Genomic DNA, 14,866 nt, shown 5'->3' with positions numbered 1-14,866 from the left:
GAGGCTGAGGCAGGAGAATCGCTTGAACCCAGGAGGCGGAGGTTGCAGTGAGCTGAGATCACGCCACTGCACTCCAGTCTGGGTGACAGAGCGAGACTCCATCTCAAAATAAAAATAAATAATTTCAAAATAAGTTATTTATTTCAAACTTTCAGAAACATTGTCAAACAGATCAAAAAACTTCCATTCATCCAAATTTCCCACCTGTGCACATTTGACCGCAACCGCCCCCTCTGTCTCCCACACGTGTGTGCATGTGTGTAAGTGTGCATGCGTGTGTGAGTGTGTAGTCTTTACCATCCAACCCACATGCCCACTCCATTCAGCTTCAGCAATCCTTCCAACAATGTCCCTTTTGTCTTTCTGGTCCCAGCTCCCATCCAGAAAGCCATGTCATCCTCCACTGTGTCTTCAGGCTCCTTCTGTCTGGAGCCGCTTCTCTCCTTTCCCTGCCTCTCCTGTCCTTGTCCCGACCTCATCTCCTCTGGGCTGGCGCTCAGAGCTCCCTCTGGTTTTTCCTGGGGACCTGACTCAGGGCCCAGGGTCTGGCAGGAACCTCAGCTTCGAGGCCTCATCCTGGGTGCCCCATCAGCAGGCACAAGATACTCGCAGCCCACCACAGGATACCCGCAGCCCACCACACAGGATACCCCCCAGCCCACCACAGGATACCCACAGCCCACCGGTGGCTTCACTTTCACTCGCCATTTTCCCTCTATGATTGATGAGTGTTTTCTGGGGACATTCTGAGTTTAGACCAATATTCTCCTCTTCATCAAACTTCTGCACAGCTCCCACCACGTCAGCCACCTCTACCATTTGTTCCACATGCACGAGTCATGTTCTCCTGCAGGAAAGCGGGTGGCCGTGGCCGTTTACCTCTGGGTGTGTATCCCTGTAGACTCAGATCCCCCTTACTCATTGTGTTGTGAGCCATTCCTGATGTTACTTAGTTCGGCGCTCACTCTGTCCCCAGGGTAGCCAGGGGTGCCTCACCAGGCTGGCTCTTGGGTCTTTCTGACCTGCCACACACACGCTGCACGCCTCCCCTTAGTTCAGAGCCAGTCGACACTCTCCATCCCCTGGCATCAGCCAAATCCCCAAGGACCCCTGGTTCCTTTGAGAGGAGGATGATGAGTAGAAACCAAAATCTGGGATATTCATTGCTCCTGGAGCACCACTGCCTCTAGGCCCTCTCATCGGACAGAACCGGAAAGCATAGGTGTGGATACAGGTGCGCACATAGGCATGGGAATCTGTGGGTGGGGGGTTCTAAAACCATGAGTTCGTGCCAGTGCCTCCCGCTCCACACCTCAGGGTCCTTTCTAACCCTCACTCCGTTTCCGCATTTGTAAGCATCTTCTCCAGTGCTGAGAAACTCGGCTCCCTTTCTCCTTAATTTACTGATTTACTCAGTTTCCTTTCTTACTTATCAGTTAACATATTTGTCCAGTGTAGCCAACCACACTGCACCGTCTTCAGCCCATCATCTCCTCACTGCGCCCCTCCCACCTCCCCCGCCAGGCCCTCTGCGCTGCCCCTAACTCCTCCACTCAGGAAGGACAGGGGAGCTTTGGGGTGAAATGACTGTAGCATGTCCAAGTGGCGACATCCAGGAGGCAGTTTGCTAAAGCTGGAGGGCAGGGTGTGGAGCAGAGAGAGGACAGAGGTATGGGGGAAGTGGGGACCACAGGCTTTTATAAGCAGGTGGAGATGGAGGGGTCCGCAGAGGACTCTGAGGTGCAGCAGCCAGAGGGGCCAGGCTTCATGGCCCTCACAGATGGCTGCCCCTTGGGTCCTGCCCCAGCCTCTTCTGGGATAGGTCTGGGGCCCCTCTGTGTCCTTGGGGCCCCAGGGAACAAGGACTGTGCCTCTCAGGAGAGCCTGGGCTTGAGCACACAGGAGACAGCCCCTGGCCTCCCCACCTCTGCCTCCAGCAGCCTCTCCACTTTGCCTCTGCAGTTGCCTGTGGGCCTGGCACCCACTTCGGCGGTGAGCTCGGCCAGTGTGTGCCATGTATGCCAGGGACATACCAGGACGCAGAAGGCCAGCTCAGTTGCACACCGTGCCCCAGCAGTGACGGGGTTGGTCTGGCTGGTGCCCGCAACGTGTCGGAATGCGGAGGCAAGTGTGGGCCTACCCTAGAAGGAGAGGTGGGGGTGGGGGTGGGCAGGGGCTCTTCCTGTCGAAGTCCCAGGTGCCTGGTGTGGCCAGAGAGCGTGGTATTTTCTAAAGTTCTTTGTCCTTTCCAAAGCCCTTCACGATGTCTGTGCAGTCACCACTTGCAAAGTGCACGGCAGATCCCACAGCGTCCGCAGTCTCGGAGTGCACTACAGTACTGAGCACCGCACTGCACTCAGTGTGTTTCAGAACTGCATCGTGCACTTTGGAAAGGACTTCACAGTGTGCAAACACTTTAGCATCTACAGATCAACGTACGGTTTCTAAGGGAGGTACATAAGTGCCTTAGGATGGACCAGACAGCTCACATTTTACGGAACATTCCATTGCGACTGGAACACTTTGCAGAGTGTGTCTTATACTCGAGCAAGAACTTTGCTCTACACAGAACTTTATGACGTGCCCACAGATGGTTTAGAAAGCCCTTTTGCTTTTTTTTTTCTTTTTTTTGAGATGGAGTCTCGCTCTGTCGCCCAGGCTGGAGTGCAGTGGCCGGATCTCAGCTCACTGCAAGCTCCGCCTCCCGGGTTCCCGCCATTCTCCTGCCTCAGCCTCCCAGGTAGCTGGGACTACAGGCGCCCGCCACCTCGCCCGGCTAGTTTTTTGTATTTTTTACTGGAGATGGGGTTTCACCGTGTTAGCCAGGATGGTCTTGATCTCCTGACCTCGTGATCCGCCCGTCTCGGCCTCCCAGAGTGCTGGGATTACAGGCTTGAGCCACCGCGCCCGGCCTAGAGAGCCCTTTTTCAATTTACCAAATACAATTCGGTTTGCAAAGAGCTTTTGCATTTACCTCCCTCTCCCGACTTAATTCCATCTGTGAAGCTAGCTCAGGCTCCCCATGAGCCTTTCTTCCCAGGCCACTGTGAGTTTCACCCAAGAGAATCCGCGGGGAAGGTTCTCAGCACCCTGAGAAGCACAGTGCCTGTGAGGGTGGGGGAGTGGGGTCCCAGATACCGGAGACCTCCAGCTTTCTCCTGGTCACAGAAGGGCTTAGTAGCCCAGCCCTGAGACCGTGCAGGCTGCCGGCTGCTCTCTGGCCCACTGCCCGCTCCAGGAGTGTGGTCACCCCTGGGGGAGTAGCCACTGGTAGGAGAGTCCATGTTTGGTAGAAGCTGAGAATCCCAGGGTCTGGGTTGAGGGGACGCTAAACCTGCCCCTCACTCAGTGCCAGAATACGCTCTGCATCCTGAGTCTGCTGGAATGCTAGAACATTCTTTATGTGGAGCTGAAATTGGCTTTCCTGTGGTCCCCTCCCTTTGTCCCGGGGTGCCCCTGAGTACCTCAGAAACCCTCCCCAGACCCGCCTCCCTCTCCTCTGGCCTGGCCCTGCTGGTAGACCAGGCAGCGTCACCCTGAAGCTGAGCAGGTGCCCCTTCTGTGAAGACCCCGGTGCAGCCTGCCCCCCAGGGAGAGCCCCTCTGAAACATGTGACCTCCCGCTCCACCCGTGGGTCCCCTTCCCAGCTCAGCAGCAAGATCTTGCTCTTCAACCCCCAGGCCTTCTTGCTGGTGGGAGAAGGAAAGCCAGCTTGACCAAGGCTGCACATGAACTGCTGGCAACATCCGGACCAGGGCCCAGCCTCCTGCATCCAGGCTGCTGCCTTCTCCCCACCCCATCCCCACCCCAGGCCTCGGGTGCCTGATACCTTTTCCAGGGCCAGGCAAGGGCCAAGAGCAGGGCCTGAGACCACCCACAGCCTTGGCCCTGTGGCGCCCTCCTGCCCACCTGAGCCGTGACCTCTGACTTCCAGGCCAGTGTTCTCCAGGCTTCTTCTCGGCTGATGGCTTCAAGCCCTGCCAGGCCTGCCTCGTGGGCACGTACCAGCCTGAGCCCGGGCGCACCAGCTGCTTCCCCTGCGGAGGGGGTTTGCTCACCAAACACGAAGGCACCACCTCCTTCCAGGACTGCGAGGCTAAAGGTGAGCATGTCCCCCCACCACGCCCACCCACCCTGAGAGGCAGGGCTGCACTGCTCAGGGAGGCTTCCCCGAACCCCTCTCATCTCCACGTGGCAAACCTCCCAGCTCAGAGGAGGAGCCTGGAGCTGTCAGGCGTGGGCGTGGGCAACCCACTGTGCCCTGCATTAGGACAGGGACATCTTACAGCTGAGAGCTTTCTGAGCTCCAGGGGGAGCAGCAGCTCCTCAGAGCACTGGGGAGGGCTCTGGGGACAGGAGGGCTTGAGCAGCATCTAGAAGGGAGGTTGGGAGGGTGAGGAGGGGGCAGGAGTGTGGGAGCAGAAGCGGGATCAGGGTATCACCTCAACTGCTGTCTGTTCAGTGCACCTGGTCCCACCCAGGTCTGCATCCCGTCTTCCCTCACTCACCAACTCCCCCAAGTCCTCCCCATTCTCAGCTGCTGACCCTGCTTCCCCACTGCACTCCCTCTCAGTGTCTGTCCGTCTGTCCAGGCAGCCTGGCCCTCAGCCCCCTGGAGCCAGCCACATCACCAGATACTCCCCTGCACATACAAACTGCTCTGAATTTGCCCATTTAAAAAAAGAATTGAAGCCAGGTGCGGTGACTCACGCCTATAATCCCAGCACTTTGGGAGGCCAAAGCAGGTGGATCACCTGAGGTCAGGAGATCGAGACCATCCTGGCTAACACGGTAAAACCCCGTCTCCACTAAAAAATACAAAAAACTAGCCAGGCGAGGTGGCGGCGCCTGTAGTCCCAGCTACTCGGGAGGCTGAGGCAGGAGAATGGCATAAACCCGGGAGGCGGAGCTTGCAGTGAGCTGAGATCCAGCCACTGCACTCCAGCCCTGGCGACAGAGCAAGACTCCGTTTCAAAAAAACAAAAACAAAAACAAAAAAATTAGCCGAGCGTGGTGATGTGCACCTATAATCCCAGCTACTCGGGGGACTGGGAGGGGAGGATCGATGGAACCTGGGAGGCGGAGCTTGCAGTGAGCCAAGATGGTGCTACTGCACTCCAGCCTGGGTGACAGAGCGAGGCTCCATCTCAAAAAAAAAAAAAAAAAAGAATTGCCCACCTCTAGCCCCCCACCCCACCACTCCTCAGACTCTGGCCGCCTGTCTCTCCTGCCCCAGCAACCTTGCAGAAAGAAGGTCTGGCCTCGCTGGCTCCACTTCCCCTCCTCCCTGTCTCCCCTGAAGGCCTCTGGTCACATCATCGCCCCCACTCTCCCTGAAAATTGCTCCCATCAAGGTGGCCTGTGTGGTCCCTGTTTTGCTGGAGGGAACATCACATCAACCTGCCATGTGACCCCCACGCCAAGGGCTCTTCCCGGCCATGGCGCAGCGAGGGTGGTGGGAGGTCATGGTGCAGTGGGGAAGAGCCTTGAACTCTGTGCCAAGACAGACATCGAGGGCATGGGAGGTCCTGGGGACAGCTCCCCAGCACTGCCCTTTCCCTGCACCCCTCCACACCCACCACACTGCCTTGTGTCCCCCGGCAGTGCACTGCTCCCCCGGCCACCACTACAACACCACCACCCACCGCTGCATCCGCTGCCCCGTCGGCACCTACCAGCCTGAGTTTGGCCAGAACCACTGCATCACCTGTCCAGGCAACACCAGCACAGACTTCGATGGCTCCACCAATGTCACACACTGCAAAAGTGGGTGCTGCTGCTGCTCCATGGCGGGAAGCTGGGAACGCGGGAGGGGCTGGGCAGGTTGTGGGGGTGGGAGGAGACCTGATCTCACACGAGGACACTGGACTTCTCCCGTTCTGTCACATCTGCTCTTGGCTGCCCTGCAGCCGTCTGGAGGCCTATGGCACCAAAGGGGCATCCCTGGCTTGTCCCACTCTACAGAGCCCACAATGGTGCCCATCATTCATCAGTTCCCACTGCTCACCCGACACAGCCTGAGCCTCTGCCCCGGGCCAGGTCCTGCTCTAGTTTCTGGGTCTGCTGGGGGAGCTGACAGACTACAGGGGCACTGACGGGGCTGCTAGACAGCACAGGGCTCCAGGCCCTCTCAGTGCCCCTGACAAGGCCCAGCCACAGAGAAATAGGGTGGGCCTGCAGGCATGGCAGCCCAGTAAGAAGCAGCCCCCAGGTTGGGCCCCAGGTAACCACAGGCGTGAACAGGGGACCTGCCCTCCTGCTCTGGGGGTAGCCCAGGCAGGGTCCCCAAGGAGGATGGGCTCAGGGTCTGAGGGCTGGTGTGGGAGGGGACAAGAGCACCTTCCAGCCCTGCACTAGGCCTCCCAGGTGGTTAGAGGCCTGACCGGCCGGGGCCCCCACCCAGCAGAGTCTGATGAGGCCCTTGGGCCACTGTGCCCACAGACCAGCACTGCGGCGGCGAGCTTGGTGACTACACCGGGTACATCGAGTCCCCCAACTACCCTGGCGACTACCCAGCCAACGCCGAATGCGTCTGGCACATCGCGCCTCCCCCAAAGCGCAGGATCCTCATCGTGGTCCCGGAGATCTTCCTGCCCATCGAGGATGAGTGCGGCGATGTTCTGGTCATGAGGAAGAGTGGTACGTGGCAGGTGGAGGGGACCAGAGGCAGCCTCAGTCCTGTTTGCACCCCCATGTCGCTGCGGTTCCACCAGGCAGGATCGCTGCCTTCACAGGGCAGAGAGGAGGGCCCTGGAGCTCGGGACCAGCCCCTCAGAGTCCACCTGGGAGGCAGGGTTGAAACCCACTTGGGTCTAAGAGCTGGCTTTACAGAGTTCTATGGAAAGATCCAGAGAGCTTAGGGTATCCCGAGAGTGGATGCTGGGACAGGGTCAGGCCTGGTTTCAACTCCGGCCACAAGCCCGGCCCTCATCCCAGTGGTGGGACCAGCCGCAGGGCCCCTTCCCACCGCTTTCTGCCACACAGCTCAGGGCAAGACCTCAGGCTCCAGCTCCACAGGTCTCCTCCTGCCTGCTGAGGTTTGGGGGACCACATGGCGGTCCCATGCACCACACAAGATACCAGCTCAGAGAGCCCTCCCCGCCCCTCTGGGAGCCCCGGACTCCTGGCTCATCCTCCCCCATCAGGGCTCCTCTTAAGACTTCAGGGAATGAAGGATGGAGTGGCATGAGAGAGGACTGGACTCAGCAGTGGGTGTGACCGCGTGTGCCCAGCTGGCCACAGCAGCAGGAATGCCTGCGAGGCCCCTGAGCCCCCCCAGCGCCAGCCAAACCCCTGCAGCGTCCCTGGCCAGGGGACCTCGATGCTGTCGGGCTTTGGGCACCCATGGGAGCGAGCTCCAAGTCTGAGTGTTAGGGAAGGAAGAGCAGGAACCCAGACACCCACAAACACTGGCCAGCGAAGATCTCTGGGTACACAGCGACCACAGAGACCGGCCAGAGGAGGGGGTGGGGAGGGGCCCGAGGGCTGAGCTGCATTATCCTGGGCAGGAGTTACTCAGCATAGCTAATGAGTAGACAAATGTCAGCAAGGCTGACACAGCTGACCAGCCAAAAGCCACAGTGTGCAGATGGGCAAAGGACCGGCCCGGGACCACCTTCCCCGCCCATTCCCCTCACCCGCTCCCCTGCCCCCAGCACCAATCCTTCTGTCTCCCACCACAAGGCTGAGCTCAAGTGAAGCCCAGCCTCTCCCCCATGAGGGGCTCCTCAGGAAGGCTCCCAGGGAGCCGTGAGGCCTTGCCGAGGAGCTGTTAAGTGGGGAGAGGCAGGGCTGGGGTGCTCCCACTGTCACCGTGTCTGAGAAAAGGATGGTTTGCAGAGTTTGGGAAGGTTCACCTGCCAGTCACAGGCTGTGCCCACGCTGCCGCACTCGGCTCCTGATTTCCTCCTCGGGAGATCAGCGCTCAGTGGGCCTTGCTGGTGCATTTGTTCTTGGGGAGAAGGGACTTCCCAAGTCTGTGCCTCTGGTCCCAGCAGTCAGTGCCGGTTCATCTCCCATGCCCTCCCCCGGCTTCCACTCCCGCCCTGGCCTTGCGCCAATTGCAGGCCTGAGCCCTGTCACAGAGGAGCAGTTAGCTGGAGGGAGACAGAGACCCACCAATGGAGGGGCTGTGATAAGGGGTTCACCAGAGCAGAGCAGGATCTTGGGAGGGGAGGGAGGGCGCAGTCAGGGAGGCTTCCTGGAAGAGGGGACACAGAGATGGGTCTCAGAAGGACATGTAGGAACCAGGGTTGAGGGTAGGGAAGGGCCTCGGAGGCAGAGGGAACAAGCACGAAGATGAAGCTGTTGTGTTTGGGGTACCAGGCGTTCAGTGTAGGTGCTGGGTGGCGGACTGGATGGGAGACAAGCGGCCTAGGGCAGGAGGAGCTGCCTACCTGGGGCGGCTCAGCAATGGTGCTTCACCTGCAGCCTCGCCCACGTCCATCACCACCTATGAGACCTGCCAGACCTACGAGAGGCCCATTGCCTTCACCTCCCGCTCCCGGAAGCTCTGGATCCAGTTCAAATCCAATGAAGGCAACAGCGGCAAAGGCTTCCAAGTGCCCTATGTCACGTATGATGGTAAGACCCCCAGCTGTCTTCATGGCCCACTGTGCACAGCTCAGGCAGCGCCCTGGAGACAGAGATGAGTCGCACGTCCCCACCCTCAGGGAGCCGCGACCTGGCAGGGACAGACCCGGAAGCAGAATGAACCCTGTCAGAGGCCAGAGTCAGGCCGAGGGTGGTACCGGGTGGTACAGGCAAGGCAGCAGTGAGTGGCATCTGCAGGCTTCAGCCGAGATGCTGCCCAAGCAGGGTTTTGAGGGCTAAATAGGGGGTTCTTAGCAAAACCCCGAGGAGGACAATACAGGTGGAGGGAGCCCCAGGTTCAAAGCCACAGAGGCAGAGCTGCGGCCAGCCATAGCCCGGAGCCCGTGGCTGGAGCAGGGGAGGGAGGGCACAGGCTGGAGGTGAAGGGGGAGCATGTGGGTCTCAAGCCCCTCGCCTTCCTCTCCCCTTGCTGACCCACGGCCCAGAGGACTACCAGCAACTCATAGAGGACATCGTGCGTGATGGGCGCCTGTACGCCTCGGAGAACCACCAGGAAATTTTGAAAGTGAGTGAGTTTATTGGAAGGGAATCCACGTAACCCTGGGGTGGGGCCTGTGATGAGCCAGGACTGCCGCTGCCCCAGCCCTGGCCCCTGGAGGAGCAAGGGAGGGGGGTGGTGGTGGAGAGGAGCAGGAGGTGTGGGGGTCCCAGAGCCCTAATGGGGGGGACTGAGTCCTGCATGTCTGTCCCTCCAGACCAGGGGCCTGAGGGAAGCTGTTTGGTGGGGACGTGGGGACCAGGACCTGGTGATGTGGCCTCGGGCACGTTCCTCACCGGCTCTCAGCCTCACGCTCGTCATCTGTAGAATGAGGGTATTCTGGGGGGCGTCTCAGAATCAGTGGGATCTACCCAGTGCCCCTGTCACCTGGAGACCCCCTGCCACTGGGACTGGGTTCCCTCCTCTTCCTGCTTCCGGCCTGGAGAGGCAGGGCCACCTGGTGTGTCACATGGTGGGTACTGGCCGGAGGCCCCGGGACCCAGGACTCACCCAGCTCAGCCCTGGGCAGCGGCACCATCAGCCCAGGAGCCCAGGGGTGTGGAGGACGAGGGCAGAGCTGGAGCGCTCCCGCTGTTGCCTCGTTTGAGGAAAGAATGCTTTGCAGAGTTCGGGAAGGTTCACTTGAGTCTCCCCATAGTCTGCCAGGCGTGTGCTGCCGCCCTCGGCTCCTGATTTCCTCCTCAGGCTGTTTGGGCAGAAACCAGGGACGCGTCCTGGGTTCTCTCCCCGCATCCCTGTCCCCCAGCTCTGCCCTGGGAGCATTGCTCCCAAACTGAAAGCGTCCTGACGCTGCTTTGGGGACTTAAACCCCAGCCAGGGGGCCGCCCTCCTCCACAGCAGCTCCCAGCTCCTCACACTCACCAGGGCCCCTCGGCCCATCCTTCCTTCCCCGACCTCTTTCCCCAGCAAACGTCCCCCCAGCCTTCCGCCCTCAGCTGGGACATCCTGTCGTGCTCTGGGCAGCCTGCCCGGACCCCCTGACCTGGGTACACCCTCCGCAGCCCTTGGGCCCCACGCGCCCCTCCTTCCTGGCAGCCAGCAGCACTCACTTTAGCTTTGTTCTGTGAATATTGAGTCTCTGCCCCCCTTGCGGGGGAGGAGCTGCCGGGGTCCATGGTCAACGCTGCCTCCAGCGCCGGCACCGCCCCAGCACAGAGGAGGGCAGGAGTGTCTGTCTCCAGGGTGTGGGTTCAGGGCACGTGTGTGTGGGGAGTGTGGGGAGTGTGCTGTGTGGTGTGTTCGTGGAGGCATGTGTGGTGAGTTCAGTGTGTGTGGTGACTGGTGTGTGTGTAGGGGTGTGTGGTGGGTTTGAGTGTGGGGTGTGTGAGTGGGTGTGTAGTGTGTATGTGTGTGTGGTGAATAGGGGTGTGTGTGGGGGTGGTGAGGGGGGTGTGGTGGGTGTGTGGTCTGTGTAGGGGTGAGTGTGTGGGGAGTGGTATATGGTATGGGGTGTGGTGGGTGTGTACGCAGAGCTGAGTGTGCCAGGACAGGTCCACCCCAGACACAGCAGATGCAGCCAGAGTCAATAGGACGAGGAGCCCTCTAGCCGGGCGAGGTGGCGGCGCCTGTAGTCCCAGCTACTCGGGAGGCTGAGGCAGGAGAATGGCGTAAACCCGGGAGGTGGAGCTTGCAGTGAGCTGAGATCCGGCCACTGCACTCCAGCCTGGGCGACAGAGCGAGACTCCGTCTCAAAAAAAAAAAAAAAAAAGGACGAGGAGCCCTCACGCCCCAACAGGTGGTAGTCACCATTTGCTGAGCACCTTCCCTGGGCCAGGCTCTGGGGACTCTTGTCAGGAACCAGACCTATGCCAGGCCTCACCTCTGCTCCACAGTTTCTGCCCAGGGTGGCAGCCAGTGCCCCACTAGAGAGACGAGAGCCTGGGGCTCAGAGAGGGCAGGGACTGCATGTGCCCTCCAGAGACTGCTCCGGAGGACAGCCCCTGTTTGCTGCCTAGATCCCCACAGCAAACCTGTACTGAGCACCGCTGAGGACGGGCTCTCTGCTCACGCCAGTGCAGACCATTTTCCTCACAGCCCCAGGAAGAGGCATCATGAGCTCCCTGTGCAGGGAAGAATGAAATTCAGAGCAGCAAAGCTATGTCCCTGAGGTCCAGCGGGCCAGCCTGCAGGCCTGAAGTGATGATTTGGGATCTGCCGGCTGCAAAGCCTGTGCTCTTAGCCGAGTGTTCTCTGTTTGCAAATGTTGGTTGTGTTGTGTTGTTTTGCAGTGGAACCCTTTGTTAATAAAATCTTTTTTGTTGTTTGTTTTGAGACAGTCTAGCTCTGTCATCCAGCATGGAGTGCAGTGGCGCACTCTCGGCTCACTTCAACCTCTGCCTCCTGGTTTTAAGCAGTTCTTATGCCTCAGCCTCCCGAGTAGCTGGGATTACAGGCATGCATCACCACGCCCAGCTAATTTTGTATTTTTAGTAGAGATGGGGTTTCGGCATGTTGATCAGGCTGGTCTCGTACTCCTGACCTCAGATGATCTGCCGCCTCAGCCTCCCAAAGTGCTAGGATTACAGGTGTGAGCTACCACACCTGGCCTTTAGTAAAATCTTATTGGAATCCCAAGAGTTAATGCCAAGGATCTATTTAAAAACCAGTTACGGGCCAGGCGCGGTGGCTCACGCCTGTGATCCCAGCACTTTGGGAGGCCGAGGTGGGTGCATCACCTGAGGTCAGGAGTCTGAGACCAACCTGGCCAACATGGTGAAACCCTGTCTCTACTGAAAAGACAAAAATTAGCCAGGTGTGGTGGCGTGTGCCTGTAATCCCAGCTACTTGGGCAGCTGAGGCAGAAGAATCACTTGAGCTCGGGAAGCAGAGGTACAGTAACCCAAGATCGTGCCACTGCACCCCAGCCTGGGTGACAGAGCAAGACTCTGTCTCAAAAAAAAATAAAAATAAAAACCAGTTACACTATTAAAACCAAAAGGTCTGTAGGGTCCTGAAACCCACCAGCCAGCCCAACTCTCTCCCCTCCCCCAGCCTGGCACCACCCCACAGACCCTACAGGCCCCAAGCCTCCCCCACCTCCCACCCACCCTATCTTACAGGACAAGAAGCTGATCAAGGCCCTCTTCGACGTGCTGGCCCATCCCCAGAACTACTTCAAGTACACAGCCCAGGAGTCCAAGGAGATGTTCCCACGGTCCTTCATCAAACTGCTGCGCTCCAAAGTATCTCGGTTCCTGCGGCCCTACAAATAACCGGGGCCAGTGGCCCTGCCTGGGGGTGGCCTCGTCCACGGAGGGCGCACCTGCCCTCCACAGTGGGAGCTGCATGGGCCTCCTCGTCGCCTTAGGAACCCCATGGCACTGCCCTTCAGGGAAGCCAACCAGCCCATGGAGACCGAGCCCAGGCACCCTTCGGACCCGCTGCCCCTGTGGGAGCACCCTGCTTCAGGAAGCCTCCCTCCCTCCACCTCCCTTCCCCAGGACACCAAGAGCGCCCTCTCCTGAGCCCTGGCGGACCGACTGCAGGTAGCAGGATTGCAGGACCCTCCGCCTGGCCTGGCGTTTCAGGAGAGAGGGGAAGTGGGGCCTGTGCTCTGGGTGGCGTGGTCATCCGAGACAGGAGGCCAGGGGAGAGAGGAGGGGACAAAGGTGCTGTCTCCGGGAGGTCAATGAGCCTGTGATAGCATCCGCAGGCCCCACGCTCTGCCACCTCCTCCAGCCACAGGCAAGGCCACAGCTCTGGGCTGTTATGCTCTAAGGGTTCTGTGATGGGATGGAACAGAGCTGCTGGGGAGGAGACTGGAGGTTTCTGCGTTCCTTCAACAGAACATTTAATGAAGTACTCTATATATATATATAAAAATATAAATATAAAAATATATATATACACTTCTATTTGTGGGTACTTTAGGAAAATGCCCTTTGGTCACTGTAAATATGAATTGTGACCCCATCCCTTCCCGCATGAGCCCAGTGAGTCCCAGCAGCTATCAGCCTCCCTGAACGATTAAACAGCTCCTCCCAGCATTTGCCCTTGTTTCTGTGAGGCCGGCAGCCCTTGGGGCTGGGGAGACCACAGCTTGCCTTGGACTTGCTTCCGAACACGAATTCTTCGAGAACTAGCTCAGATGCTCTGCTGGAGTGTTGACCTCAGCCCAGTCCCCTTGCCAGCATCCTCACTGCCCTTGTACAAGACTCAGTGGAAGATACTTCCCCTTGGATCTGTTCCTAGGAGGTGGAGGGACCCCGCAGTAAACTGCAGAAGGGGCCTTGGCTCTGACCCTGTGGCAGTGACCTTGGGGTCTGTACTATGCCCAGGTGTCAGCAGGAAACAAGGCCTTGCTCACAGGAGCACAGGCTGTACCACCACAAGGAGACTCAGAGCGGCCAGTGAGGAAAGGGGAGAGAGAGGAGCTGGCTGTCAGAGGCCTGGCTCCCAGCGCAGCCTCCTCTTGCTACACCATGCCGCCCCCACTTAGAGGGAAACCTCTTTCCTTTCCTGTAAAGGAAAGAGGTTGAATTGACTCAGAGCTCCACATGGCTGGGGAGGCCTCAGGAAACTTACAGTCGTGGCGGAGGGTGAAGGGGAAGCAAGCACCTTCTTCACAAAGTGGCAGGAGAGAGAAGCAAGCAGGGAAATGCCGAGGGAAAGAGAGTCTGCGCGATGACCGAGTGCATGTGTCCCACCCAGCCGGGAGGCCAGCGCTGGAGATGCCACCAGCAGAACTCCGCGCCGAGGTCCAGGAGGCCTTGCCTGCTCTTCATCTGCCTGTGCGCTGCGGCACCTGCGCGGGAAATGGTCTGTACGTTTCAGGTTAACAAATACTGAAAATCCCAAGGGACCTGGGAGAAGCTTAAAATGAACTCCATTCTTCGGCTTGAAGTTGCCTCTAGGGTTCCTCCTGGTCACCCCCGGGCCCAGCCTGGCTGGCGAGACGTGAACACGGTTTAAGAGGCTGTGGCACACTGAGGACTGCACAGATGGAGGTAGGCAAGTGAGGTCCCTGGAGGTTCAGGGCTTGGTGACGAGGTAGGCCGGTCATCACGTATTCTACAGCCCAAAAGAGGGCTTGGAGCTCAGGAATTACGCTGTCATGTGTGCCCACAGCACCGGGGTCCCCGGCCTGGCTCCTGCTGCCATCAGCTGCCTTCTCTGCTGAAGTCCAACTCAAGTTGGAGAGAGAGTGCAGCCTCTGCACTTGGTGGGTAGGTCAGTGTCAACTAACAAGCCCTGCCCCTCCTCCGGCCACAGTCCACGCAGGCCAGCCCTGGTTTCCGGAAACAGGCCTCCCTCCCTCCCTTTGTGGAGCCATCAGTCATCCCCAAGATGAGAGACGAGCATCCTCCTGAGTGAGCCTGCAGCAATAGCTCCTGAGGGAGGTGCCAGGAGGGGTGTTGCCTCTTCATGAGTGTTCTCCAGAGAAACGGAACCCAGAGGATACAGACGTAGACGTGTGAGGGGCTGCATTATGGGAATTATGGGAATTAGCTCACGGATTCTGGAAGCCAAGAAGTCCCACGATCTGCTGTCTGCGAGTGGGAGACCAGAAGAAGTGACACTGTTACTCAGTCTGAGTCCAAAGCCCGAGAAGCCGGGGGCCACCCTGTGAGTCCCAGCATCCAAAGCCCTGAGAACGAGGAAGATGGATGTCCCAGTTCCAAAAGGGAGGGTTCTCCCTTCTTCCCTCTTCTGTTCTACTGGGGCCCTCAACAGATTGGATGGAGTGGATGTCTTCACTCAGTCTGCCGGTTCCCATCCTAACCTCTTCTGGAAACACCCTCACATGTTTTCCCA

The 14,866-nt window shown here is 58.9% G+C and overlaps 1 protein-coding gene across 1 annotated transcript in view; it reads left to right on the top strand.

The window, feature by feature from the left end:
• LOC105501837 (signal peptide, CUB and EGF-like domain-containing protein 1) overlaps nt 1-13,098 on the top strand; it is a 20,448-nt gene extending 7,350 nt beyond the window's left edge. Inside the window, exons 7-13 of the mRNA XM_011927930.1 lie at nt 1,963-2,124; nt 3,935-4,102; nt 5,605-5,766; nt 6,442-6,639; nt 8,431-8,583; nt 9,039-9,118; nt 12,172-13,098. Coding sequence (XP_011783320.1) covers nt 1,963-2,124; nt 3,935-4,102; nt 5,605-5,766; nt 6,442-6,639; nt 8,431-8,583; nt 9,039-9,118; nt 12,172-12,324 — 1,076 coding nt within the window. The 3' untranslated portion in view covers nt 12,325-13,098. The remainder of the gene's footprint in view (nt 1-1,962; nt 2,125-3,934; nt 4,103-5,604; nt 5,767-6,441; nt 6,640-8,430; nt 8,584-9,038; nt 9,119-12,171) is intronic.
• The last annotated feature ends 1,768 nt before the right edge of the window (nt 13,099-14,866 follow it).

The sequence above is a fragment of the Colobus angolensis genome, unplaced genomic scaffold, assembly GCF_000951035.1.
Source record: "Colobus angolensis palliatus isolate OR3802 unplaced genomic scaffold, Cang.pa_1.0 Scaffold750, whole genome shotgun sequence".
Taxonomy (NCBI): Eukaryota; Metazoa; Chordata; class Mammalia; order Primates; family Cercopithecidae; genus Colobus; species Colobus angolensis.
Note: the sequence above shows the minus strand (reverse complement) of the source record. Positions and strands in the feature narration are given on the sequence as shown.